Source organism: Mesocricetus auratus, unplaced genomic scaffold, assembly GCF_017639785.1.
Source record: "Mesocricetus auratus isolate SY011 unplaced genomic scaffold, BCM_Maur_2.0 Super-Scaffold_100004, whole genome shotgun sequence".
Lineage (NCBI taxonomy): Eukaryota > Metazoa > Chordata > Mammalia > Rodentia > Cricetidae > Mesocricetus > Mesocricetus auratus.
This window is the reverse complement of record NW_024429189.1, coordinates 72,496,309-72,520,285: the sequence shown is the minus strand read 5'-3', so window position 1 is coordinate 72,520,285 and position 23,977 is coordinate 72,496,309. Positions and strand designations below refer to the sequence as shown.

The 23,977-nt window shown below is 44.7% G+C and overlaps 1 protein-coding gene across 6 annotated transcripts in view; it reads right to left on the bottom strand.

The window, feature by feature from the left end:
- Window positions 1-23,977, bottom strand: part of LOC101841231 — a 157,835-nt gene that overhangs the window by 42,296 nt on the left and 91,562 nt on the right. For 4 of the 6 annotated variants that reach the window (XM_013122666.3, XM_013122672.3, XM_040745949.1 and 1 more), the window contains 2 exons: window positions 19,950-20,061; window positions 18,497-18,591 (listed from right to left, as the gene is read on the bottom strand). The exons of the other annotated variants lie outside the window; for them this stretch is intronic. In XM_013122666.3, coding sequence (XP_012978120.1) covers window positions 18,497-18,591; window positions 19,950-20,061 — 207 coding nt within the window. The remainder of the gene's footprint in view (window positions 1-18,496; window positions 18,592-19,949; window positions 20,062-23,977) is intronic. 6 annotated transcript variants of the gene reach the window in all.

Below are 23,977 nucleotides of genomic sequence, written 5' to 3'. Positions count from 1 at the left end.
TCCTCTTAACCCTGGAACCATCTCCCCAACACTCTCCCGTCAGCTTATAGTCACAAAGGCGTCCAAGGAGATAGAGTGGGGTAACATATAATCAGAGAGGAAGGGAAAGAGGGGAGACTGGGACAGAGCTCTGCAGTGGGTGGGGGTGGGGATGGCCACAGAATGTTTTGTTTACAAATGCCAGAAACAGGCCTACAGGGGACTGGCTACCCTTCCATCCCGCAAACTCCAGCTCCAGTGCGACCATTTGTGGCTTTTTTCTGCCCTCTAGTGGGCAAAGGTGGTCAGTGTTTTTCCTTGAGTGACAGCCAGACTCTCTCTCATGCACTTGTCGGCCTTCTTATTACATCATGAATTTTGATAAGCCCATTAGCCAGCCAGGCAGCCAGGAGGAGGATGTCTTTCTCACTTGATGACTACACAATGAGGAGTAATATATTTTAATTTAAACACCATAAACCTATTGAGTGCTTAATTAACTTTAACCGTCTTTAGGGGAATGAAGCCAATTTGAGGGGGTCAAAAGGAGTTGTTTCAATATCAAACAGTTTTACATAGTCAATCCATTCATTCGGCCTACAGCTACTGATTAACACACAAAATTAACATGTTAGTAAAAATTCATATTCAGGCCTCTGGGGAAATTAAGATGCGCATGCACAGGGCATGATTAGCACGGCCATTGTTTTCTCCCAACAATATAATTTAATGGGTTTTTAGAATTACAGAAAGAGAGACTCGGTGCTGGTTTGAATTGATTATTTACCACAAAGCTTTGAAATATAGAAAGGATAGAAAACATCTCAAGCCAAAAGGGCCGGGGAACAGAGGCAGAGGAGCTCAGAGAGTGGCTTCCTGAGGCAGCTGGCCGGGGTGGACTGATGGGAAGTCAGACTAGGTGGCACAGCGAGCCAGGCCAAAAGGACGGGGAGAGGCTTCTAGGCTGCATGGAAAAGCTCAGTAAGTTCTGCTTTCCCAGCAAGATGGAATTGTTTCATTTAAGGCTTAGTCACAGGACACTCAAATCAATCCCATGCAAGCATGCACCCTAGGCAGCTTTATGTTACTCAAACATATCAAAGTAATAAAGATTCAAAATATAATGAGAAAGAAAACAGGAAAGGGTAAGGAAATCACCACATCCACAAAACAAGTCTAATTCTGAGCTTCCTAGCAGACAAAGGGAAAATGCTAAATGCCCTTCCATATCTATTGCTCATTATCTGATGTGCTTAAATAGCACACGTTTGACTGGATAGACACGTTCCCCTCCTCAAGCTAACCGTGAGCAGCTGATGTGTGGTTATTTAGAGAAAGGTCACTGAGGAAGGGGCTGTCACCACACGTAGTGACAGTTCAGCAGAAGGTGCAGAGGTCTTCAGAAAGTGCCTCTGACATCAGAGGTCTGTGAAAGTGGTGACGCCATTTCGGTAGTGAACCCGCGACATTGTGGGCCAAGCTGGCACTTCTGGTGATGTTTCTGGGAGCTGGGTGGCAACAGTAGCTTAGGGCTCAGACCAGCAGGAAGCAGCTCAGGTTTTCCTCACCTGGATTAGCCGGCTCTTCTGCGAGTGTGGCTGGCTCACACACTTGACTGAAGGGCCTATTGTGTCATACGGTTTGGGGAGTCACATGATAGGTCACCTCCCTCATCTCATTGCTGCATGACTTCTTATCACATAGCATGCACCTGCAGACCCCACTATCACCACAGAGTGAGGGGCTAGGAGCTGAAGCAGTGATAAACCTACCGGACACAACATGGCTGCCCTGGGGATCTAATCTGGACACCCAGAGACCTCTGATTGACATTGCTGGAGATGCCAGCATATTAGCCAAAAGTCCTCAAGGCATCCACATTCCTAGGACCCTATCTGTTTACACCGAGTAAATAATTACAGACGTGTTTAGAGACTTAACTCTAAAGACATTAATCACAGTATTGACTCGTGAAAAGTCAGAAACACACTCAACAATAGATCGACAGTTAATCTGGTTTGTGTTAACTAGTCCCAAATACCACACCTGAATTTTTCAATACAGAAAATGTTCATTCTATAACATCAAGTCCAAAGAGCATAGGATAAAACAGTAGCCACCATCTAATCCCACTGTCCTTAGAAGCACACGTATGCGTGTGAACACACAATGAAAAGTCAACAAGATGCTTAGTGTTATCACTAAGGGAATCATGGTGACTTTTAAGTGTAACCCTGTCTACACGTTCTAACAATCGAAGAGTTCTGCTTTGAGAAAAAGCAAAGGGGCAACGAGCTACTGCTGTTTGTCATTTTCCACCAGTGTAAGCGCGGAGCTGTGTGCAATCCCATCCTGGGGTTTCGGGCAGCGATCCCCTCCTTCTCTCCACACCCCAGGTTGCTGCTTCGGTACCTGACCCACCCCATTACTCTGAACACCTGGATGTTTAGTGGGAGTGGGGTTTCCCCTCCTGGGAATCCAGCTAGGAAACAGTTCCCAGGTAAAGGAACTCTGGGGACACGGCCTACAAAATTTCTCTGCTTCTGGGGCAGAGGAGAGGAAGCCGTATCATGGACCGGTGTGGGAGGAGGACTCAGGAAGCTCTGCTCGGGTCGGAGCAGCGCTGCCCGCACGCCTCTGGACTTCTTATGTGATAAACATCGTAGCAGCGCTACCTGCATGTCCCTGGACTTATATGGTAAACATCGTAGCAGCGCTACCTGACCGCCTCTGGACTTCTTATATGATAAACATCGTAGCAGCGCTACCCGCATGCCTCTGGACTTCTTATATGGTAACATCGTAGCAGCGCTACCTGACCGCCTCTGGACTTCTTATATGATAAACATCGTAGCAGCGCTTCAGCCTCTGGACTTCTTATATGATAAACATCATAGCAGCGCTACCCGCACGCCTCTGGACTTCTTATATGGTAACATCGTAGCAGCGCTACCTGACCGCCTCTGGACTTCTTATATGATAAACATCGTAGCAGCGCTACCCGCATGCTTCTGGACTTCTTGTGTGATAAACATCGTAGCAGCGCTACCTACATGCCTCTGGACTTCTTATATGATAAACATCACAATCATGTTTAAGCCCTGTTACTTTGGATTTTCTGCACTCTGTGGTCATATCTACTTTTGCAGCGGTGGACACAGTTATATTGGAGAAAGAGAAAGAAAAACACTCAAAATTTCTAAGTTGGAGTGGCAAAGAAAGCAGGCAAATAGTTCTGAGATTCCTCTGGGCTCTTATGTGCTATTATTAAAATCATAAATGCTGACATCCATTCAACTGAGGAGGCCGTGCCATTATTTCAAGCATTAGCGGCAGTGCTGTGGTAAGTTATTTCACTTTGAAGATGTTTAACACGGGTACCATAATTGTCACTTAATGGGGCAGAGAACCCAGAGAGACCTGTCTTTGTGTGCAGGGCCTCCTCTCTGCAGATCACAAATATTTCCTTTTATATTTCAGAAATGTAATTATGTCTAATGCAGATTACAAGCCTGAATCTGCTTTTGTGACAGTTTGGTCCTTTTCATTATTTTACAAACACAGTAGCCACCCCCACCTCAAAAAACCATAACCAAACTGGAAATCATTTACGCCCAAGGTCCTTTGGAGAATGCCTAGTCGTGTCCATCTTGGGACTGGTCAGTGAGTGCCACGATGATTCTGGGCAGGGTAGGGTTTTGTTTTTCTCTATAGCCCTCCCCAAAAATTGAGTTTCCAGCCACCTCTCCCTGCCCTTCCCTGACTCTTCTCAACTTGTTGTCTTTAGGATTCAGATCTATTATGTCATCCTCCTGGCAAAGCATCCTTAGAGCCCATCTCTGGTCTTCTGGCACTTTCATAACGATATCTGTTGTCTGACTCTGAATTGCCCCTGGCAGGTGTGTGTTCTGAATGCTTGTTCCCTGGCTGATGGTGCTTTTGGAGGAGGCTGTGGATCCTGCAGGAGGTGATCCCTAGGTGTGGACCTTTGCAGGTGATGCCTGCTCCCCAGTTCCTGCCATGCTCTGTCGAGAACGGCTTCTCCCACGTTGCCTCCACCATTCGATGTGCCTTTCCGCCATACTATCCCCATCATGATGGACTGAAACCGCCAGGAATTCTGAGTCAAAATAAATGTCTCCTCCCTTAAGCTGTGTCTGTCAGATATTGTTGTCAAGGCAATGCTGAAGTAAGTAAAACAGCAGCTGCCTCTTAGCAGTCTGCATGGGGCACTGGACACATAGCTAATCAGCTGTCACACATAACGCTCACATCAAACTCATGAGCAGGGACATTGACTCTTCTTTTTAAAAATGTCATTAGAGGGTTTTAGAGTTATGGACAACTTGTCCTTAGCCACGAGCTTAGTTAAGGGCTAAGTCGCACTGCTCTGTGGCTAGTACAGTGTCTTGCACTGTGCCCTTCCCACTCTCTGCAGTGCCCAGGGTCTGCTGACTATTTACGGGTAGAGTTTTAGTCCATTACTAGTCAATTGCCCTGGCTTGGATTAAACATCACCAGGGTTTAGGGAGAATGAGCCTCGAGGGCCCTGGCTAACCTGGAGCCCTGTTCCTGGGACCCACAGTTGAGGAGCTTGCACAGGTGGGGCTGAACACTTGTGGGTGAGACAAGAGCCACATTTCCCCTCTTCACAGTGACAAGAGAGACCCAACAGCAGCTGTGAGACACAAGGAACAACCTTTGCAGGAAGCCTGGCTGTGTGCTCTGTTCTAAGACAGGGCTTCACACTCAGCCCAGGGTTTAGAAGGCGTCCCTGACAGGCTCCAGAGGCTCAACGCCGAGGCTGGGCAGTGGCAGGGGATTTCTCCAGGCCTTACAATATAGTGCTCCTTTCCAGGGAGGAACCGAGTGGGTGAAGTGAATGACAGGAGAAACGGAGAAGTCAGGCCATCTCTTCTGTGAGTCCCTAGAGAGTTCTCACAGTGCTCTCTCTCTCTCTCTCTCTCTCTCTCTCTCTCTCTCTCTCTCTCTCTCTCTCTCTCTCTCTCTCTCTCTCTCTCTCTCTCGGAGAAGTCAGGCCACCTCTTGTGTGAGTCCCTAGAGAGTTCTCACTAGTGCGCTCTCTCTCTCTCTCTCTCTCTCTCTCTCTCATTCTCTCTTTCTCCTTCCTCTCTCCTGCCCCCACCTCAGCAAGCTTCTCCATGTTCGTTGCTATAACACACACCCGTGGGGAGATGGCTCTCCCAGCACAGACAGGAAGCAGCCGCCATGACAGAAGGCAATGCCAAGCACATAGAGTGGCTTCCAGCAGCAGCACCTGGCTTCCTGGCAAGCCCTCAGCCAGGCTTGGAGTTGTGCCTGAGCTTTTTTGTTCCTGATTTTTGACATCTCCCTCACTCCACCCTCCACACCATTTTCCCTCAAAATACCGTCCTGTTAAATGCTTCCTCGGATGGGGCCGGTCCTGAATGGCTGCCCTCTTTATCGCTACAAAAGTTAGTCCCGATGGCTCAGCCAGGCATAAGCTGAAACCTAGCCCTCCTGAAATTGCAAGTTTGATTTGTGAAATGGAAATGAAATCCCCTTTCATGTGGCAGTTTAACAAGCCGGCTTTTGTTCAGGTTGTATGCTTGGGAGAGGCTATTCAGCTCTGTAAGGGACAGGGCAGAATGGTCGTTAGTCTAATGAGTGGCCGCTGTGAGACTTTTGCACCCTAAGGAGAAATAAAATGGGCCGGGAACACAGAGAGCTATCTACCAACCATGTGTGACTTGGGCCACAGTCACCTTTTCAGACCCCCTGCCATCACCAAACTCAAAGCCTCGCCTTCTCAATAGCTACTTCTAACCAAGCACCAGAAAGGCAGCCTCCAGTTGCCTTTGTCTAGGCTGTCACAATGGCCTCCTGTGCTCCCTCACTACCCATCTCCTTCCACCCTGGAGTCTCAAGCTCACATGTAGCCACGCCTGTCCCACTGCCTCTTTAGCACTACAACACGGCTCAGATTCATATGTGACACTGAAACAGTTCCTCTCTCCCATGCTCTCTCTTCCTGTCCCCGTGACAGTCACAAGGCTAATGCCTTTCGCTTGTGTTGCAGCCCGTGCCTGAAGTGTGTCCCTCAGTCTGGTCTGCTCTATTCCACATTCTCCAATTAGCACTTTGATATTATCAAGACCACAGAACCACATCCACAGCTGGCTCCAGGATGAGTTAACAATACCCTCCTTTGGGTTTTATCTCTTATTCCTCTTGTGTAGCCCTCAAGAGGCTGTTGACTCTTCCAGAGCCTGGGTGTGAATTAACCTTTGTATGTCTGGCTCCACATGTTGCCAGTCCAGAGTAGAGCCCAACAGTTTTGAGCACTGAATTGCAATAAAGGAAAATGGTGGACTGTGTGCAGGGATACTAGTTCCAGGACCAGGCTCAGGTAAAGGAGGAACATGATCCTGGGATGCTCCTGGGGTACCCAGAAAGGTCTTCACATCTGCTATTGTCAAGTTCTCATCAGTGAACTTACTACGTGAAGCCTTCCTATTTTGCCTGGCCACATCTTCCACGTTTCTGAATCATGTCTCTCCCCACATCTGAACTTGCTTCTTCAAATATCTTTATCCAGAACTGCTCACACAGCCCCTACTGCCAACTGCTTCCCCACTTCTGCCTTTGGCATTGGTAGAATTCTCTTTGTCCTGTAGTGAGGTCTTTAACACGTACTTTTCAAAAGACAGGATGAATGAAATTGATTGTTTGTAGCATGTGCTTCTACTGGGAAGAGCTAGGTTGGAGGAAGAACAATGGTCCAATCTACTGCTTTTCATCATTGCAAACCCATCTTGATGGAAGCCCCTCCCTCATTAAGTTCATCCATTCCCATTGCCACAGACAGACATGTTGGTCTCATTCACACAGTCAGACACTTCTACCCGGCCAGCCCATTCCCTCTTCCACTCTGCTGTGTAGGAACACCTCATCATTCAGTGAAGTAGCCTCCTAAGAGATGCCCTCCCAGCATGCAGCTGTCCGTCCCAGTCACCTTCACACTGGGGCCAGTTTTCTTCCTAGAAAACAAGCAGAGTCTATCACCGTCCTGCACAGATTCTTTCTGTAGCTCTCTGACTGCCTGCAGGAAATATTTAAATGCCTTCAGCCGTCACTGAAGATCCTCTAACAATTTAGCCCCAGTTCACTTGGTTTTCTCGTTGCTTGCAAGTGCCTGGTCTTCCTTCCCAATGTGTTCTTGTTCCTTGAATTCAGATAGATTATTCCCTTCTTTCCAGGCAGAAATGATCCCTCCGTCTGCAGCATTGCCACAACACATAGTTCACATCTTAACCTCTTTGTTCTGCCTGTCATTGCATGCATTTGCTTTCATAGAAGACTAGATGAAAGTTCTGAGCACAATAGATGCTCAGTACATTTACAGTATCTGCAACTGGAACAAATGAATCAAAGATGCTGGGGGTTTTAGTTAATGGGGTCATGTGGGTTTGGTTAGACCATAGCACGAAGCAGTTCAGGTTGAGAAAGTAGCTCTTAAGGAATTCACAGTATGTTTGAGACAGCATAAGTGAATGTCGGAACACTAACACATCACACGGTAATATAAAGGAAAACAATCTGCTTCAAACACTATGCCAAACGAGGCAGAGACTGCACAAGATTTATTTGGCATCTTGCACTATTTTCATTCCATGACTCTGGATCACATGTTTGGAATTTAAAATACATTTTGTCTCTCCATGGAGAAATGGAGATTCTTTAGAAGCCTCGTAACCCTGTTCATGTCTGTCAGAGAATGTCTTACGATTGGTCAAGCATAGCCTAGTAGCAAATGAGTCAGACTACCTGGATTCAAATACCAACTGTTACTTCATTGCCTGCGTGACTATCAGAAGCTGACCAGCCAGGATATGCACTGAGACTTTTTCCTCCCATGCTGAAGGGTTGCTTTGGTTTTTCACAGCCCACAAATCACTGTTCAGTGTAGAATTCAAATGTGTCAACCATGGTTTTAGTCACTATGACACTTCTTAATGGGGGAAGAATCCAAGGCAAGACAGAGCCACAGACTGGATGGTGACTGGACACCTAGCTCAAAATCAGTCAGATGCTAGGTAGCCCCGGACATATGAAATAGCTGTCAAGAAGACTGTTTAGCAAGGATAATAGCAACTAGTTAAGACAATCAGACTCCGTCTCCCTCTAGTATATGGACAGAAAACTGCAGACAACATCAAGGAAACCCAGGAGCAAGAGTCTCTCTCTCTCTCTCTCTCTCTCTCTCTCTCTCTCTCTCTCTCTCTCTCTCTCTCTCTCTCTCTCTCTCTCTCTCTCTACACACACACACCAATGCAGAGAACAAGAAAGGTATGACTCTTTTTTCCGAGGAGGTGTGAATAGACCCCCTCAAACTTCTCTTCACTTTACACAGGACACAGACAAACCAAAGACCTGCTAATGGTCAGGTGTGTCTGGTGAGCCAGTAAGTTTATTTGGGTTACATCCAGGAACATGGATGAGATAAAAGTGACTCAAAGGCATACGTGTCTTGGAAAAGCCTGTGCTAGCATGGATGATGACTCACACACAATACGTCTCTGTAATTCTCTGCCCAGCTTTCAGACCTGGGAGACTCCCTTCCTTCTATCTACTGCTTATGTGTAACTTTGGGGAGGGGCCTTGGGAATTCTCTATGTTTTGGAGCTTCCTGGACCTTTTAGCTTCTTTAACTTCCTGGATCATGGGAGCCTCCCTCTTGCTCTGGGAGGGAGTGTCTCACTTTGGAGGAAGCAGCTTGCTATACTAGAGGAGTGGCATCCACTTTGTTCCTGGAGGAGAGAGGTCATGCTCTCAAACTCTAGGTACCGAAGCAGAGGCCTTGGGTCAAGGATGATGGTGACTCCTGAAGATCCCTGCCCATCTCTGGACATGACTCACAATCCAGACAAGAAGCACAGAATGCTTTAGAAAACTGAGTTTCTCTACTGCCTCCACCTGTGTATTTGTAGCGGGAGAGACCCCTCCCACCTCCCCACCCCCATCCCCCAACCCCCCTCCAAGCTGACAGGGTCTGCTCTCTCTTTTGTTTCTCTTCTACATATGGAACCTGGGGGCCCCGTGGGTGGGGAACATTCCTGCTGGTGCTCTTCTTTTCTACCCCATGCCCTGCATCTCCTGGTAGAGGGATCTCCCAGCATGACTCCACTCACATGCTGGTGGGTCTTGTGTCTTCTGTCACCTACCCACTCAATGTTGGCCGGGTGTCTAGTTTTCTAATGCAAAGCACTATAATACTAGAGCTGTAATTCTCATAACCACCCCTGGAGAGCAATTATGCCCCCAGGGGACATTTGGCAAAGACAGGAGGTATTTTGGCCACTGCTAGAGCATGTGTTCCTGGAATGCAGCAGGTAGCGGCTAGGAATGTGCTAAACATTCTACAATCTACCACCACAAAGACTTTCAAAAGGTCGAGAAACACTGTGCTAAAATCATAAGAAAGGTAGAAAGAAATATGATTTGGGGATGATAATTATAATGGTAATATCCTAATGGAAATAAGGTGACTTAACCTTATTTCCCTGATGCACTGTAGCACTGTGGGCTCCAAGCTTTATAACAATGCTAATTAGAGTCGAAGGCAATCAACAGTTGGCAGCAAACAAACCCCAGCCTTCCATCCTACTCTGACTAGTGAAAATGTGACCATGTCTTCTGCAGGGTGGGGCTTTCTGAACCCCACCGACAGCATTATGTGGGTCTTGGGTTATAGCTTCCCAGTACTGCAGCGATGGGGGACAAGCCTGTGCTATGCTGGTCGGTCTGAGGATGTTTTACAATCTAGTCCATGAGGTTACACTTCATATGGTCCTACTTGGGCATTTTCCTAACCTGGATACTTTTTCTCCCTCTTTCTTGGTTCCATGTTGGTTAAGGACGTGTGCTCTAGTGGTGGGTGTATGTCTCCAGATCACATCTCAGGTATGGCAGGCTCGTCACCAACCATGCTCCATGCCTGGAGAGGATGGTCTGAAACCATATGTGGGATGCAGGGATGGCTTGTCCTTTGTTTTAGCTCCACAGTTTCTTCCTGTGAATGAGAGAGTAAGTAACGCTGAGCATCCAGTTGTTGCAGGAATGAAATGAAATGAGGCCTTCAGTGACAGCCATGCAAGGTCACCAGCCCTTTCACTTTTACAATGAATAAGATTCTATTGACTGGTGCTGTGATTTCCTCTCCAAACCCTCTGTTCTTTGACAAAGCACCACAGACACAGAGGAAACCCTAATGTTCTGGGAACAGGGTGGACTTACACCCCTAAAATTAACTAAAAGTCAAAAGGTCTGACTTTAGTTTCAAGCTAAGGCATGCTCACTTATTTAAATTTTAATTTGGATTTGCACACTCCCGACTAGTAACAGGAACAAGAGTCGGCATCCTGTCTTTTTTTATATTTTTTTCAGCATCACTTACCTATTGCAAGTGCTTAATACAATAGTAAATGAACAAAGAAGAGAGACCTTGAGTTTAGCTACTGGGTTTCCTAAAGTTGAAAATGAAGCACAGACATGAAAGCATTCCAGCTTGTTCTCTGGTCCACAACTGGGCAGAAAGCTATTGGGATGAAAGAGTTTACTTGTAGCATCAACTCTTCAGATGAAGCCTAGCATCCCCTATGGCTGCAGAGAGAGCATCCATGAAGCAGAGTTTCTGCAAGTCCACCACAGACATGGGACAGCAGCGTGCTGGTGCAGAACTAGGCGAGGGCCCGATGCAGACATCAACGAGTTCAGCTCTGAGCCATTACCACGTTCTAGTTGTACAATTTTCAGTCTGTCTTCTCATCGCGATGCGCAATGCTGTCAGGGTTCTAGCCCTGCGGCTGCCCTGCACCCTGATCACACGTTGACATCCAAGTCCTTAGCATCTGGAACCATTGCCTCATGTGGAAATAGGGTCTTTGCAGAGGCAGCTGCTTTTAAATGGCATCATTATATGAGTCCTTCTCTCATATGAGAAATGTACTCACAAAAATTAGGAATTTGGCATAGTCGCACACAGGGAGAAAACCATGGGAAGATGTGGGGGGGGGCACTGCTCCACAAGCCAGAATGCTAGCAAACTCCTAGAAACCCATGGGAAAGCACACAGCAGGCCTGCCTCCACAGCCCTCAGGAGGAACCAATAGCCCTGCTAACATCTTGATCTCAGGACTTCTGGACTGTGAGGTGACAAATTTCTGTTGTTCTTAAGCCATTTGGCACATAGTATTTTCCTATAGCAACCCTACACCAAGCTAATACATGACATTATCATGAGGCATAAAGAACAAGTTGAAAAGACAGGAAATACACACCACACATTTCATACCGGGTAGAGTCATAGCTTTTGTTATTATTGGTCACTATTGTAAGCCAAGTTGAAACAGATAACAGATACTATGTACACTAAACCCAGGAAACGCCATTTTGTCTCAATACAAGGCAAACCCCTAAATGCCAAAGTCCCATTTGCCCCGAGAAGAAGGGGGAGAAAAGTTTAGGGATAGAGAAATGTTTATTAATAATACCTAATTATTTTTAGTTACATATATGCATTTAGATTGCTTTATATGTATAAGATTATATTTAGTTATTTAGAAATGCTTCTTCCACTTTAAGGAATGATTTTTTTATAATGCCTTTTTTGTAACACTTGTGTTTATTGAATCATTTTCCCAAAAAACTTCATCTTCATTTCCACCTAAGTTATTTGAGAGCCATCACTTTTGAATCTTCATATGCTGCTAATGCAGAATTAAATCCAGGCAAGTATTATGCTCACATACTGTTATAACTGTCATTTCTTTCATTACAACTTACATGTATATTCATGGTCTCCACACTGAAGCCACTAATTGTGTTGCTTTATGACATGATTTCTAAAAAGCACATTTATAACAGAATCTAACACCTACCATGAGGTCACGCTCCCAGAAACACTGTAATTCCCAGACCAGCACAAGGAGCCTCACTAAGCGTTGGAATGATGTAGATTTAGGTTCTCACAGGCTTTCAACACAGAACAGATCAAAGTAAGCCCTCCCATCTGAGAGAACTCCGAGTGCCTACTTATAGAAAGAGACATCCACCTCAGGTGCAGCCATGCACCATGACCTCTATCAATCATATCAATCAGGACGTCTTTCCCACCTCACTCATGCTCATTCTTGAACACTGAGTTCAAATGTCACCGTTCCTTTGTGTAGCACCCGCCTGTCACACATAGCTGGGATGAATCACCTCTCTCACAACTGCATGCCCCTGTGTATCTCCCAGCTTCGCTGTAGCTCTGAGACCAGACCGTTTTGTCTTCATTATTCCCATATGCCATTTTCTCTGCAAACAGTACTCCCCCTGTCTTTAATACATTAGAGGGAACACTTAGATTCTTTTCTTCTGATTATAAAAAAGTAGCTCATATTTATTGTGAAACAGTTTGCATATCATGGAGGTATTGAAAAGTACGTCCTCTAGCCAAGTGTGATGATGATGCCTGTTGTCCCAGCACCTGGCAGGCTGAGGCAGGAGGATTGTAAGTTCTCAGCCAGCCTGGGCTAAATAGCGAGCTTTTGTCTTGGAGAGGAGGGAGAGGCGGAGGAAGGAGGGAAGGGTGGAGGTTTAAGAAGGGAGATAAAATTAAGTATATCGTCTAAAGTCTCATGCTGCGTGGTTTGAACGAGAAAGGGCCCTATGGGTTCACATGGTTAAACGCTGTCACCAGTGGTGGTGCTGTTTGGGGAGGTTCAGGCAGGAGAGGCTTGCTGGAGGAGGAGCTGTCACTGGATGCCGGCTTTGAGAGTTGCGAGCCTGGCAGCACTTCCAGCCCACAGACTCCACTGCATGTTTACCGTTGAAGATGTGACCACTCAGTGTCCAGAGCCAGCCATGCCTCTCCGTCATTGTGGAGTCTCCCTCTGGAAATGGAAGCCCAAATAAACTCTTCCTTCCACAAGCTGCCTTGGTGTGGCGGTTTGAATGAGAATGTCCCCCGTGGGCTCATGGATATTTGAATGCTTGATCACCAGGGAGTGACACTATTTGAAAGGATTGGGAGGTATGGCCTTGTTGTGGGAAGCTTGTCACTAGGGGTGGGCTTGAGGTTTTAGAGGCTCTCCTCTCTCTCTCTCCCTCCCTCCCTCCCTCCCTCCCTCCCTCCCTCCCTCCCTCCCTCCCTCTCTCTCTCTCTCTTTCTCTCTCTCTCTCTCTCTGGATGTAAACTCTTACCCGCTGCTCCAGCACCACGCCTGCCTGCCTGCCTGCTGCCATGCTCCCCATCATGAAGGCCATGGGCTCACTCTCTGACACTGTAAGCCCAACAAACTCTCCCTTCTTGTTACAGCAATAGAAAAGTAACTAATGCACTCACCACTAAACTTGTAATGAGTTATCACTATTTGCACAGGCATGCACACCCACACACCTCCTAACCCATATATTCTTTTAAACAACTGAGAATCACACTGTAGATGTCATTTTACAACCTGCTCTTTTTGCTTCCCACAATCATCCTTTGTAAAAAAAAAATGTAAGTTTATCCCACAATCCTTAATGGAAATACAGTATTAGAAAATCAAATTTTACTTAACCATTCTCCTACTGTGTTGGACCCAGAAACTGTTCCACATTTTTCATAATCACAAGCAATGCTAAGTAAAAAGCACTCTAAATTACAGCTTAGGAAAATGATCATTTCCTAAGGATAAATTCTGAAAAAGAGCATGCTGGTTCCAAAAAGACATACTTAACATTAGTTTTCCTCTCCCAGCTGTGGTGGCACCGTGTCTATTTCCTGGGGTCTTCAGCAACATCCATACGGTTGATTTTTATTTAATCTTGGCTAAATGAAAACACACACATGAGGAAGCATTCCACAGTTTTTTCAAGACTCATTATTTTTATGTGTACATGTGTGGGTGTCTATATGTGTGTAACACATAGGCAGGTGCCCATGGAGGCCATAAGAGGGACTTGGATCCCCTGGAGCAGGAGTTACAAGCTGCTGTGACCTGTCCATGTGAGTGCTGGGAACTAAACTCAGGACTGAGCCATTTCTGTAGCCCTGAATTCCACTGTATTAAGCCCATCTCTGTTACTACTGAATTAGGGACTTTTTTTTTTTTTACAAATCAAAGATATAACTGTATTGTACAACATGATATCATGTAATTGTTTACATTATGTTAAAATAATAGGGTGTAATAATTTAGTTGTTCATAGATTTTACATTGTAATAACTATTTATTAAATCTATGATTAATGAATCTTTCCAGAATAGTAACCATCCACAGTGTTTGCATTCAAAGCACTGTTTTCAGATCACCCTGGTATAGCCTCATCTCCTCTCAGCCATCTGGGTCCCCTTCCCCAACCTCTACCCTCCTCAGGTTAGACCAAAGATTCTCTTTCGGCTCAAAAGGAAAACATATAAATATATTTGAAACATCATTAAATGTTGAAGTAATATTCATATTTTTAAAACACTGTCTATCCTTTTTTAATTTCCTTCTCAAAACAGTCTTGTGACTCTGATAGGGTGGCTTTGTTGATAAAGAATCTGAGGCATGAAGTGTGACTTGTCCACTCTAATGTAGGCATAATCTGAATATAGGGGTTTGGATTCCAAAGCTTCCACAGCACCAAGCCACTTCTAGAAAGTCCACTGAAAGGGACACATGATTCCCTGAAGAGACAAAGTGGCTGAAACACAGGGCCTGAGGAGGTGATCGTTAAGCCAGAAGGAAAGGCTAAAACGCTTAAAAATAAAGGGCTGGAGGGGTGCCTCAGGGGTTAAGAGCGCTGGCTGCTCTTCCAGAGGACCTAGGCTTGACTTCCAGCATCCGCACAGTGGCCACAACCAGTTTCAAGGAATCTAAGCCTCTTTTCTAGCCCCCAGGGGCACTGCACACATGTGCCACACAGACGCATATGCAGACAAAATAGTCAGACACATAAAATATAAATAAATACATTGTAAAAAACAAGCTTTAAAATAAAAATAATAAGAGTCCAATAAGCACCCCTCAGGGGCAATGGAGCCCACATGCATCTACCTGGGGTTCACTCCCTCAACCAAAGAATGTTAGAGCAGGAAAGAACTGGTGTCAAGATGGGAGTTTGAATGCCCTGTGACATAGATAAAAGAGGCCCTAAGGTGTTGGGCCTACAGTGGTCACCAAAGGCCAGCAGAGATAGTGGCCCCAAGTTCATTACCTCATAACACTGAAATCAAAGACACACTCCCCGAGGAATATAGGAAGCAGGAAGAAGCTCTATTAAGAAGAATTACAGAAAAGTGAGAAGTTGAGGAAAAGTGAAACTCCTGAGAGAAAGTGTGTGGATGTGGGGGAGAGGGAAGAGCCATTTAGCTCCTTCGTTGAAGGGTTTTTATAGGCAAAAGGCAGACGCGATTACAATGAGATTAGTTAGTTCTCTGGGATACAATGGCTGAACTAATAGGTGGGGGGTGCATGCCCTATGCATGACCCCATGGTCCAGCTAAGAATCATGCTCTACTTATGTTAGGAATGATCCAAATCACCTTCTGTCCATCACTGGCCCCTTGTTAGTCACGTGGACAGAGTTTCTTCCTTCTGACCTTGAAGGTATCAGGTATACAAGTGTATCTTATACTAAGTTTTCTTTGTTCTCACATGACATGCTCACTTAGAGATTTGCTGTGGTATCACAGTCACCAAGACGTAGCGGCCATCAATCTTGGTTACTTCCCATGTAGTTCCTCATCAATTCAGTTGTCTGAGTTATTCTCCTCAGCTTGTTGTTAGAAACCATACTTACTTGTAGTTTATCCTGTCACAATTAACTGTATTAGAAGCAAGAATAAGAGATAGGACAGTAGTGTCTCACATTTGTCCCTCAAGTGCTTCTGAGGGACCAGCTGGTCTGCCATCACTGACCAGTGCCCCATCTTTCCTGATATCTGTCTAGCTTGGTTATCTCTGATCCTACCACAAGCCTTCTTATTTATTTTCCTCAGTGTGGTGATTTGTATGAGAATGGTCCCCATAGGCTCATATATTTGAATGTTTGGTCTTTAGCTGGTTGGTGGAACTGTTTAGGAAGGATTAGGAGGCATGGTCTTTTTAGAGGAGTTGTGTCACTGGGGGTGGACTTTGAGGTGTCAAAAGCTCACACCATTCCTGGTTAGCTCTCTGCACCTCATGCTTGTGGACCAGACGTAAGCTCTCAGCTGCTGCTCTAGCGCCTGCCTATCTGCTGTCACATCCCCCACCGTGGCAGTTACGAACTCTAACCCTCTGGATTCATGGTCCCCGAATTGAATGCTTTATTTTATAAGTTGCCTTGGTCATGGTCTTTTGTCACTGCGATAGTTGTCAATTATGCTTCACTAAGACAATATTAAAATTAAGAAGCAAAGGCAGTAGAGTACTCACAACTTCTTACTTCTTAATTCACTTCTGTGCTATTGACTGTGCTCTTTTATGCCTGTGTGGAGTGCAACTGCACTGTGCGATGCCTTCCCGCCTCTGCATCCTCATCTCACTGGTACCTCAGAACTGGCCATGGCAGAATATTCGCACAGTGCAAATGGCAAACACCACACACACGGCACTTGATTTATTGTTTTGTTGATTGCCCAGACTTCAAAAAGTAAGGAGGAAAATGTAATATGTTGATGAAACTTAAAATGGGGCCATCCTTTCTTTTTTCGTTTTTCTTTTTCTTTTCTTTCTTTTTTTGCAGCTATTACATAGTGAATACCAGAGGGACCACCTTTTTTTATTATTATGCATTTCACTAAGGAAGCAAATGAATAACGTTCTGATAGTTCTTGTGTCATTCATGTTGTGAAGAGAGAAACCTTTCTGCTGAATCTGATTGAAATCAAACATTTACTAATGCTTGACCACAGGCTACTTACAGGTACACAAAACTCAATGAAAGCCTTTTGTGGTCATCAACTGACAACAGATTTACAGTAGCATATGTTATATATTTTCATTTTAGTTGTAAGTTGTAAGCTTCGAATCCTTCATATCAGCAAAAACTATAACAAAGCATTTTCCCTGTAGAGTTAGTTGTTGAATGTTTAAAGTGCATTGCTTAGATAGATCTAAGGGAAAACCCTACCACACTTTAATCCGAGAATTATTTAGAAAAATCTTCAGGGATTCCCAATGAATGAACCCCAGGAAGAGCAGCATTTCAGCCTTTTTGAGCATGTTATTACTACCACAAACCAAGTATCTTTTATTGACTCAGATAGTGTGACATTTAATATTTACCAGCAGTATTTAGACAGGAATTTACTAATAGCTAACATATACATGAGGTGGTTTTTCAATAGTATGAGAAGCTAAGAGAAGTTTATTCTCTAAGATCAGACTAAAAGAAAACTGCATCTAGAAATAGATTTAATGTGTATGCTTCATAAAATATGTACAAGAAAAGATGTACTGTGTAAAAACAAATCACATCTACACCCAAATCATCATCAATGAAGTTATATAAAATAATGATTTGCAGTCTATATATGTCACAGGAAAACATTCTGACAGGAACATTATGGTTGGAATTTATAGTTTTAAATTACATGATAACCATGCTAAATAGTGTCAAAAACATGTCTTAGTCCCCATTTTCTTTAAGATGCTTTGAACTTTGGACTTGCCTTTTAAATAGGCCACCAAGATCACACCTGAAATTTAGGAACTCCCTTAGGACATGAGCTAGAAGGTAAAAGCAACTTTCTGCATCAGAAACAATCCTCAACCCTTGAAAAATATTAACCACGCATCTTTCCAGCAGTGTGTGCTTGCTTGACATGCTGCTACATGCATATGCCACTGTCACTACTGAATGAACACCCAGCTCCAATGGTGATCATGGGCACTACAAAAACAGCACGGTTTATGCTCACCCTTCGGTCAGAGTTCAGTCAGTCCTTGAACCATGACCGCCAATGAGGGAGGTAGGGGGGAAGCAGTGTGGAAGCATCTTTGCAAATCTGACACCAGCAGACTTCACACCAGCGCTCTTGTCTTATTGGGCTATTTCCTGCATGGGTGAGGCACAATGTTTGGATTATGGCATGTAGATACATGTAATAGTGAGTCAGTGCTAAGGTCATCCAGGCTGGGATCAGTGAAGGGCTTGTTGTGCAAGGATAGAATTAGAGTTCACTTCCCAGTATACATGGAAAAAGCTACTGTGTTCACAGCACTTGGGAGACAGAGACAGAAAGGTAAAGCGCTGGTGCTCATTGACCAGCCCAACTAGCTGAATTCTTGAATTCCAGTGAGAAACCTAGAGCTCAAAAACAACCAAAACAGCATCCTGAGAAAGTATACCTGTGGTTGACCTCTGTACAAGTATGTGTACCTGCACGTTCATGAACACACATGTACACACACACACACACCTGAGTCATCCATACTTTAAGAACACATTTTACAAATTTGTTAATCTTACTATATAAGACACATGACTATCATTATCATAATCGGTGAATATCTGTAGGGTTCATACTCACAAATAAGCTTCCTTTGCAGATAGGACTCCTCCCTCTAGCCCCACATGCAGAGGTGAAAACTTCATCACAGGTGTACACACCTGACCCTTCAGGTCCTGAAGGGAAAGCAATCTGTCCTGAGCTGTGTGACTGTGTGAAGTAGGAGAACGGCCAGTATAGACTGCTTTGTCCAGAGGGTGTTCCATCTCCCGTATTTCAGAGACTTTGGGAATCCAGACTCTGGGCACTTCGGGGTGTGTGATTCAAAGTGCAGAAGGGGTAACTGTTACATTCCAGAATGCAACTGATGGTGAGGGTAGTAACAGCCAACACTCACACAGGGTTTCTGCACACGCAGAAAGGGTAGGCACAGCTGACTCGGGAAGCCAGCAGATGGATGGATAAGGATTGATGGATGGACAAGACTTTGAAACCAAATGTTATTTACAAAAGCTGTTATCAAAAATGGCAAGACTACTTACACCACCGGCAGTTTTCCAAATTTAGCTCAGAATTAAAACAAACAAATGAAAACAAAGGATACACTAAAAACAGTGGAGCCTACCATTTAACTCAATCAGAGAAACTTGAACAAACCTCAAGATAAGATCAGAAGAGTTCTCCCTTGGGGTCCACATGGAAATTGCTATCAACACACCATCCTGATTTCCATAGCTTCTAATTTCTTCTTTCAGTGATTGGAAACCAAATATACAATTTTATCCTCCTTAATTCCCTCTCACTAGGAGTTGGGAATTTTCAATACCACAAGCTAATTAAAGACACATTATTAGAGCAAAGGCTTCCTTGCAGCTCACCTGGCATAGAAGGGTTAATCACATACATTTACCATCCTAACTTAAGCAGGAATAATAAGGGCAAGGGGCTGGCCTTTGTGGCCACCTTTCTGAGATTATGCCTCTTCTTCAAAGCACAACAGTTTTAAAAAAAATTAAAAGCCATGCAAATGGAGATGAATGGTATGCAGGCCACTGAGGTAATTAAAAATGTATTTCCCATCTCCTAGTAATTGAATTGTGTACAAGCTGCAAGTTAATGAGGTCATCTACCCTCAAGCACTGACAGGAAAGCAGGAATAATTATCTTTCAATTTTTTTGCTATGTAGCAATTAATTTTAACCATTCGCCTACACCCCTCTTCCACTCCCCTCATCCCAGTCAGTCAAAGTCATTGCTAAACTGAATTGACAAGCAATTGATACGGTGGCAGCCCGGAGCTGCCGAGGCAGGCAAGGTAATCAAGGGGTTGCAGCTGTTGAGGGCTAAGCGCTTCCAGGTGAACGTCGCCTGAGATTTTGCATTCTGCCACTCGGAGGACACAGGACACACCGTGGTGGCTGACAACATCTGGTGCCAGGTGGGCTGGGAAGGGGCACCACTGACTTGGGAAGGCAACAGAAGGATGGACAAGGATTGATGGATGGACAAGACTTTGAAACAAAATGCCACTTACAAAAACTGTTCTCCAAAAATGCGAGAGGGAATGTTTAGCCGCCCATTCAACTTGTGTTGATTTTATGGAAATTGATGAACTTCTTGGAGATTTTTGGACAGTTTCTAGGGTCCTGCAAGCAAGAAAAGTTTCTTCAATCATTTTGCTCAACAAATGCTCGCTGTTGCTAGGCAACCTCATTCTAGCCCAGCACAGCACTGGGAGGGATTTATTTCACATCCACTGCAGCTGGGCTACATGACCCAGAATACATCATGTTTTGACAGGTATCAGTCTACCTGATGTCTAGGTCAAAACCTAAGCTTGTGACTTCATCAGTTCTTGTTTGTCTAACTAGCAACGTGAAGAAGACTATCTTAGCAAATGTTTAAGAGAAGAGAGCCCTGTGATGCTTACTATCTTGGGTTAACTTGAATGGACTAAGAGATGCCCAGGGAGCTAGCTATGCATCATTTTTGCATATGTTTACAGGGATGTTCCCAGGAAAAATGGCATTAGCCTCAATGAGCTAAGTCAACAAGATATGTTTTTATTCAATGTTGGCAGATACCAGGCATTTGCTGAGGTCCATGTGAACAAAAGTGCAAGTAATTTCTCTCTCTTCTAGAGTTGAGACACCTGTATCTCTTTGCTGTTGACCACCATAAATCTAGATTCTTAGGCCTTCACACTCCAATATTTATAACAGAAGCCCTGGCACAAAGCAGTTGTGACTTGGTTTTTCTGTTTTTGGAAGCACATAGAGTCACACTACTGGCTTTCCTGATCTTCCCAATCAATGCACATCTTGAGACTCCTCAACATCTATAATTTCAGAAATTGCTTCTGTCAGTTATTTATCCCCCTGCTGTTTAACTATCACATCCATAATTACCACACAAACAATTTATCTATTGATGTATGTATGTAGTATGTATCTATCATCTCTGTAATTAAATAAACCAAGTCCATCACTTACCTACTATCTCTCTATCATCTATCTATCTATCTTGTATAATCTATTTATCAGTTCCATAATTACATGAGCCTATTCCACTAAACTATCTACTCATCTATTTATCTTACTGGTCCAATTTCTCTGAGAACCTTGACCAACAGAAGGCCTCCATTCATGAACCTGTCTAGACTTACTAAGCATTTAAATATGTCTTAAAAAAGATTTTATCTAGATGTGTCTGTGTGTGGTTATGTCCACATAAATGTAGGTGCCAGTAGAAACATTGGATACCTCTAGAACTGTAGTTACAGGCTGTTTTGAACCACCCTGATGTAGATGCTAAGAATCTAACTAGGTACCCCTGGAAGAGCAGCAAGCACTGTTAACCCTGAGCCATCTCCATCTCCCCTGCTCTCTCCTCGGGTCTTAATGCCAAGCAAGGGCATTATTATTACTAAGTCCTGTGAGAAAAGTACTAGATGCTATGTATTGGCTCCAGCACTAAATAAGTGCTGCATATTGTATAGTGCTAAACCAAGCATGAGCTTCTGGATCAGCTTATTTTGTTGTCCAGATACAAGTATTGATAGAAAATTCACTCTTCATATGTCCCTGTACTGGCAATAACATTTGGTTACCTCGTCATGGGGCGACTGGGTGAAGCGAAGGATAGAGTGAGGGTATTAGCGTCAAAGGTGCACCCTCCCACTCCTTCTTTGAGGACATATTGTCTGTCTTGCCCTCCTTCTGTATGCATCCAGGATATCCAGCGTAATTCAAGTGTACAGAATCATCCCATTAAATGGGTCTCAGTGACCATGGAGGCTCAGAGTTAGCGCTGGGAAATGACACCACCAGGAAGTATGAGCTCCTAGGAGTCTTGCTAAAAACAGCACATGCACACATAGAGCATGGTTAGACCAGCTGAGTGCTCCCTCCCCAGGCTTTAGTTGCAACAGGCTTTCTGGAGAGTTCCCCACCAGGCAGAATAGATGGCTGGAAATCACACGTTAACTAATACTTGCACAATATGGATCGCCTTTTGACAGTAAACCCTAATAGTTTTGGACTGCAGAGAATTAGCTTTCCCAGAAACTAATGAAAGTCCAGACAGCTGGCATGCAGAGAGGGTGTGTGGGGGGGTGGGGGTCCCAAGTATGACAGAAGGGATAGGGGTAGAACATTTTCTCTTCATTCCTGAGGCATTCATTTGCCTCCTCATTCTTTATGTCTGTTTAATTTCCTCAAGGGGACTAGCAGAAGAGAGGACCCTGGAGTCTACTCCTACTCTGATTATTGTAGAGGTAACCCAGGAGAATTCAGGGATCTGAGGCAGAATCAAAGAAGAGTCTCCCTCGAGAGATGGCAAACATGTTCCTACCTGAACCCTGGAGGAGTGCCAGAGTGGAAGTGCTCTTCATCTACTTTGTGAAGATAAGTACCAATCACTGCAGGCTTCCTACGCCCAGAGTCAGTGCACACAGCACAGTACAGGGAGGTCAGCAGATACACTCTGTGATTACAACTGCAACTCCACACACGTGGGGTAACTCTTTCTGCCCCTGCCCACCCCTGACAAATCTCCCTCCTAAGGGGACAGAGGAGCTACTGTCGGTTTACTTCCTACCATGTGTGAGGAAGTTTATGCATCTCCTCACTTGGTTTTCAGAGCAATCTCAGTGTTAAACTCCAATTTCCAAACGAGAAAACTGAGGCTCAGAGAAGTAAGGCTTAAGGGAATTATCAGAGCTCCCTGCTGGTCCTGTCCTGCACAATATCAAGGTGAATCAACATAGGTTTTGCTAGTTCAAGACACTCCACACACACCCAACCAGTGACTCTCTTTCCACCATCACCAGAATTCATATGACAGGCAGAAGCTGGGACTCGATGAGACAACTTATCCAAAGTGACACAGTCACTATGGGTCACAGTTGACAATGCCTGACTGAATAGTCTGCATGTATAGTCCCCATACCAGTCAGCCTCCTTAGCCAGGGCTGCTCAAACCTCGAAGAAGCTATGGGTTGCTTACTGAGTCTCTGGAAATCTCACCTGCTGCTACTTACAACCTTCTTTGAGTGAACTGAAATGTTCCCAAGATAGCCCAGGCAGGGCAGGGATTTTGACTGCATCTGTGACACAGAGCTATGCAGTGTCTCAAATCGAGGGGCGAGATTCCGATCAGGCCCTGGGGAAAGGTTATGATTGCACAGTTGTGCACACACGAGAGCACACATTCATGGAGTGCAGAGACAGACGGTGTTGTTCTCATGATGAAGAGGCCATCAGCAGACACTCCACCATCCCCTGCTGGAGACAAGCTGTTCGACCTCTGTGCTGATCCCTGGAACCAGTGGACAGTCAGACACAAAGAAACCTGGCTTCATTTAGGCAGTCAAACCACCATGTGAGGAAAATCCCAACCAGAACAACAGATTTCTCCGAGGAGAATACAAAAGGATGGACAGGTGGCTTCCCATGGAAAAGCAACACCCACAACTTCCCCTCTAGACTCCAAGCTGCCTGCCAGGCCTGGAAAGCAAAAGACAGACTGGCTTCAAATAGAGACATATTTGAAATGCAAAAGTACCTTTGGAATTGCGTGAGCATTTTAATTTAATCAATAAGTAAAGTTTAAGGAGGGAGAGAGACAGATGATGATGGAGGTGGTCATAATGATGATTAAGTTGTCAATTATCAGGCTGAATAATAATGGTAGCTACAATTTATTGAGCACCTACTACCTGCCAGGGATTGTGATTTCCATGTATCCTCTAATTTGGTATTTCCAAGAACCCCCATTGCTGTTATTCTATGCATGTCCCAATTTTTAGAGGAAATGGAGGCTCTGAAATGTTTTTTACTCACTTCTCAAAAGCTAGGCAGCTAGCAAGCATGGCAGCTGGGGTTTAAATGGAGACTACTTTATTCCAAGCCTGTGATGGATCCTTCCTCCCCACCCATCCCCATGCTGTGAGAGAGAGAAGAGAGAGGTGCACACACACATACATAACATGTACACATGAGTTTGAGGTGTGTGTACACATACACCCTAATGCATTAAATAAAGCATCCCAAGCAATTAACT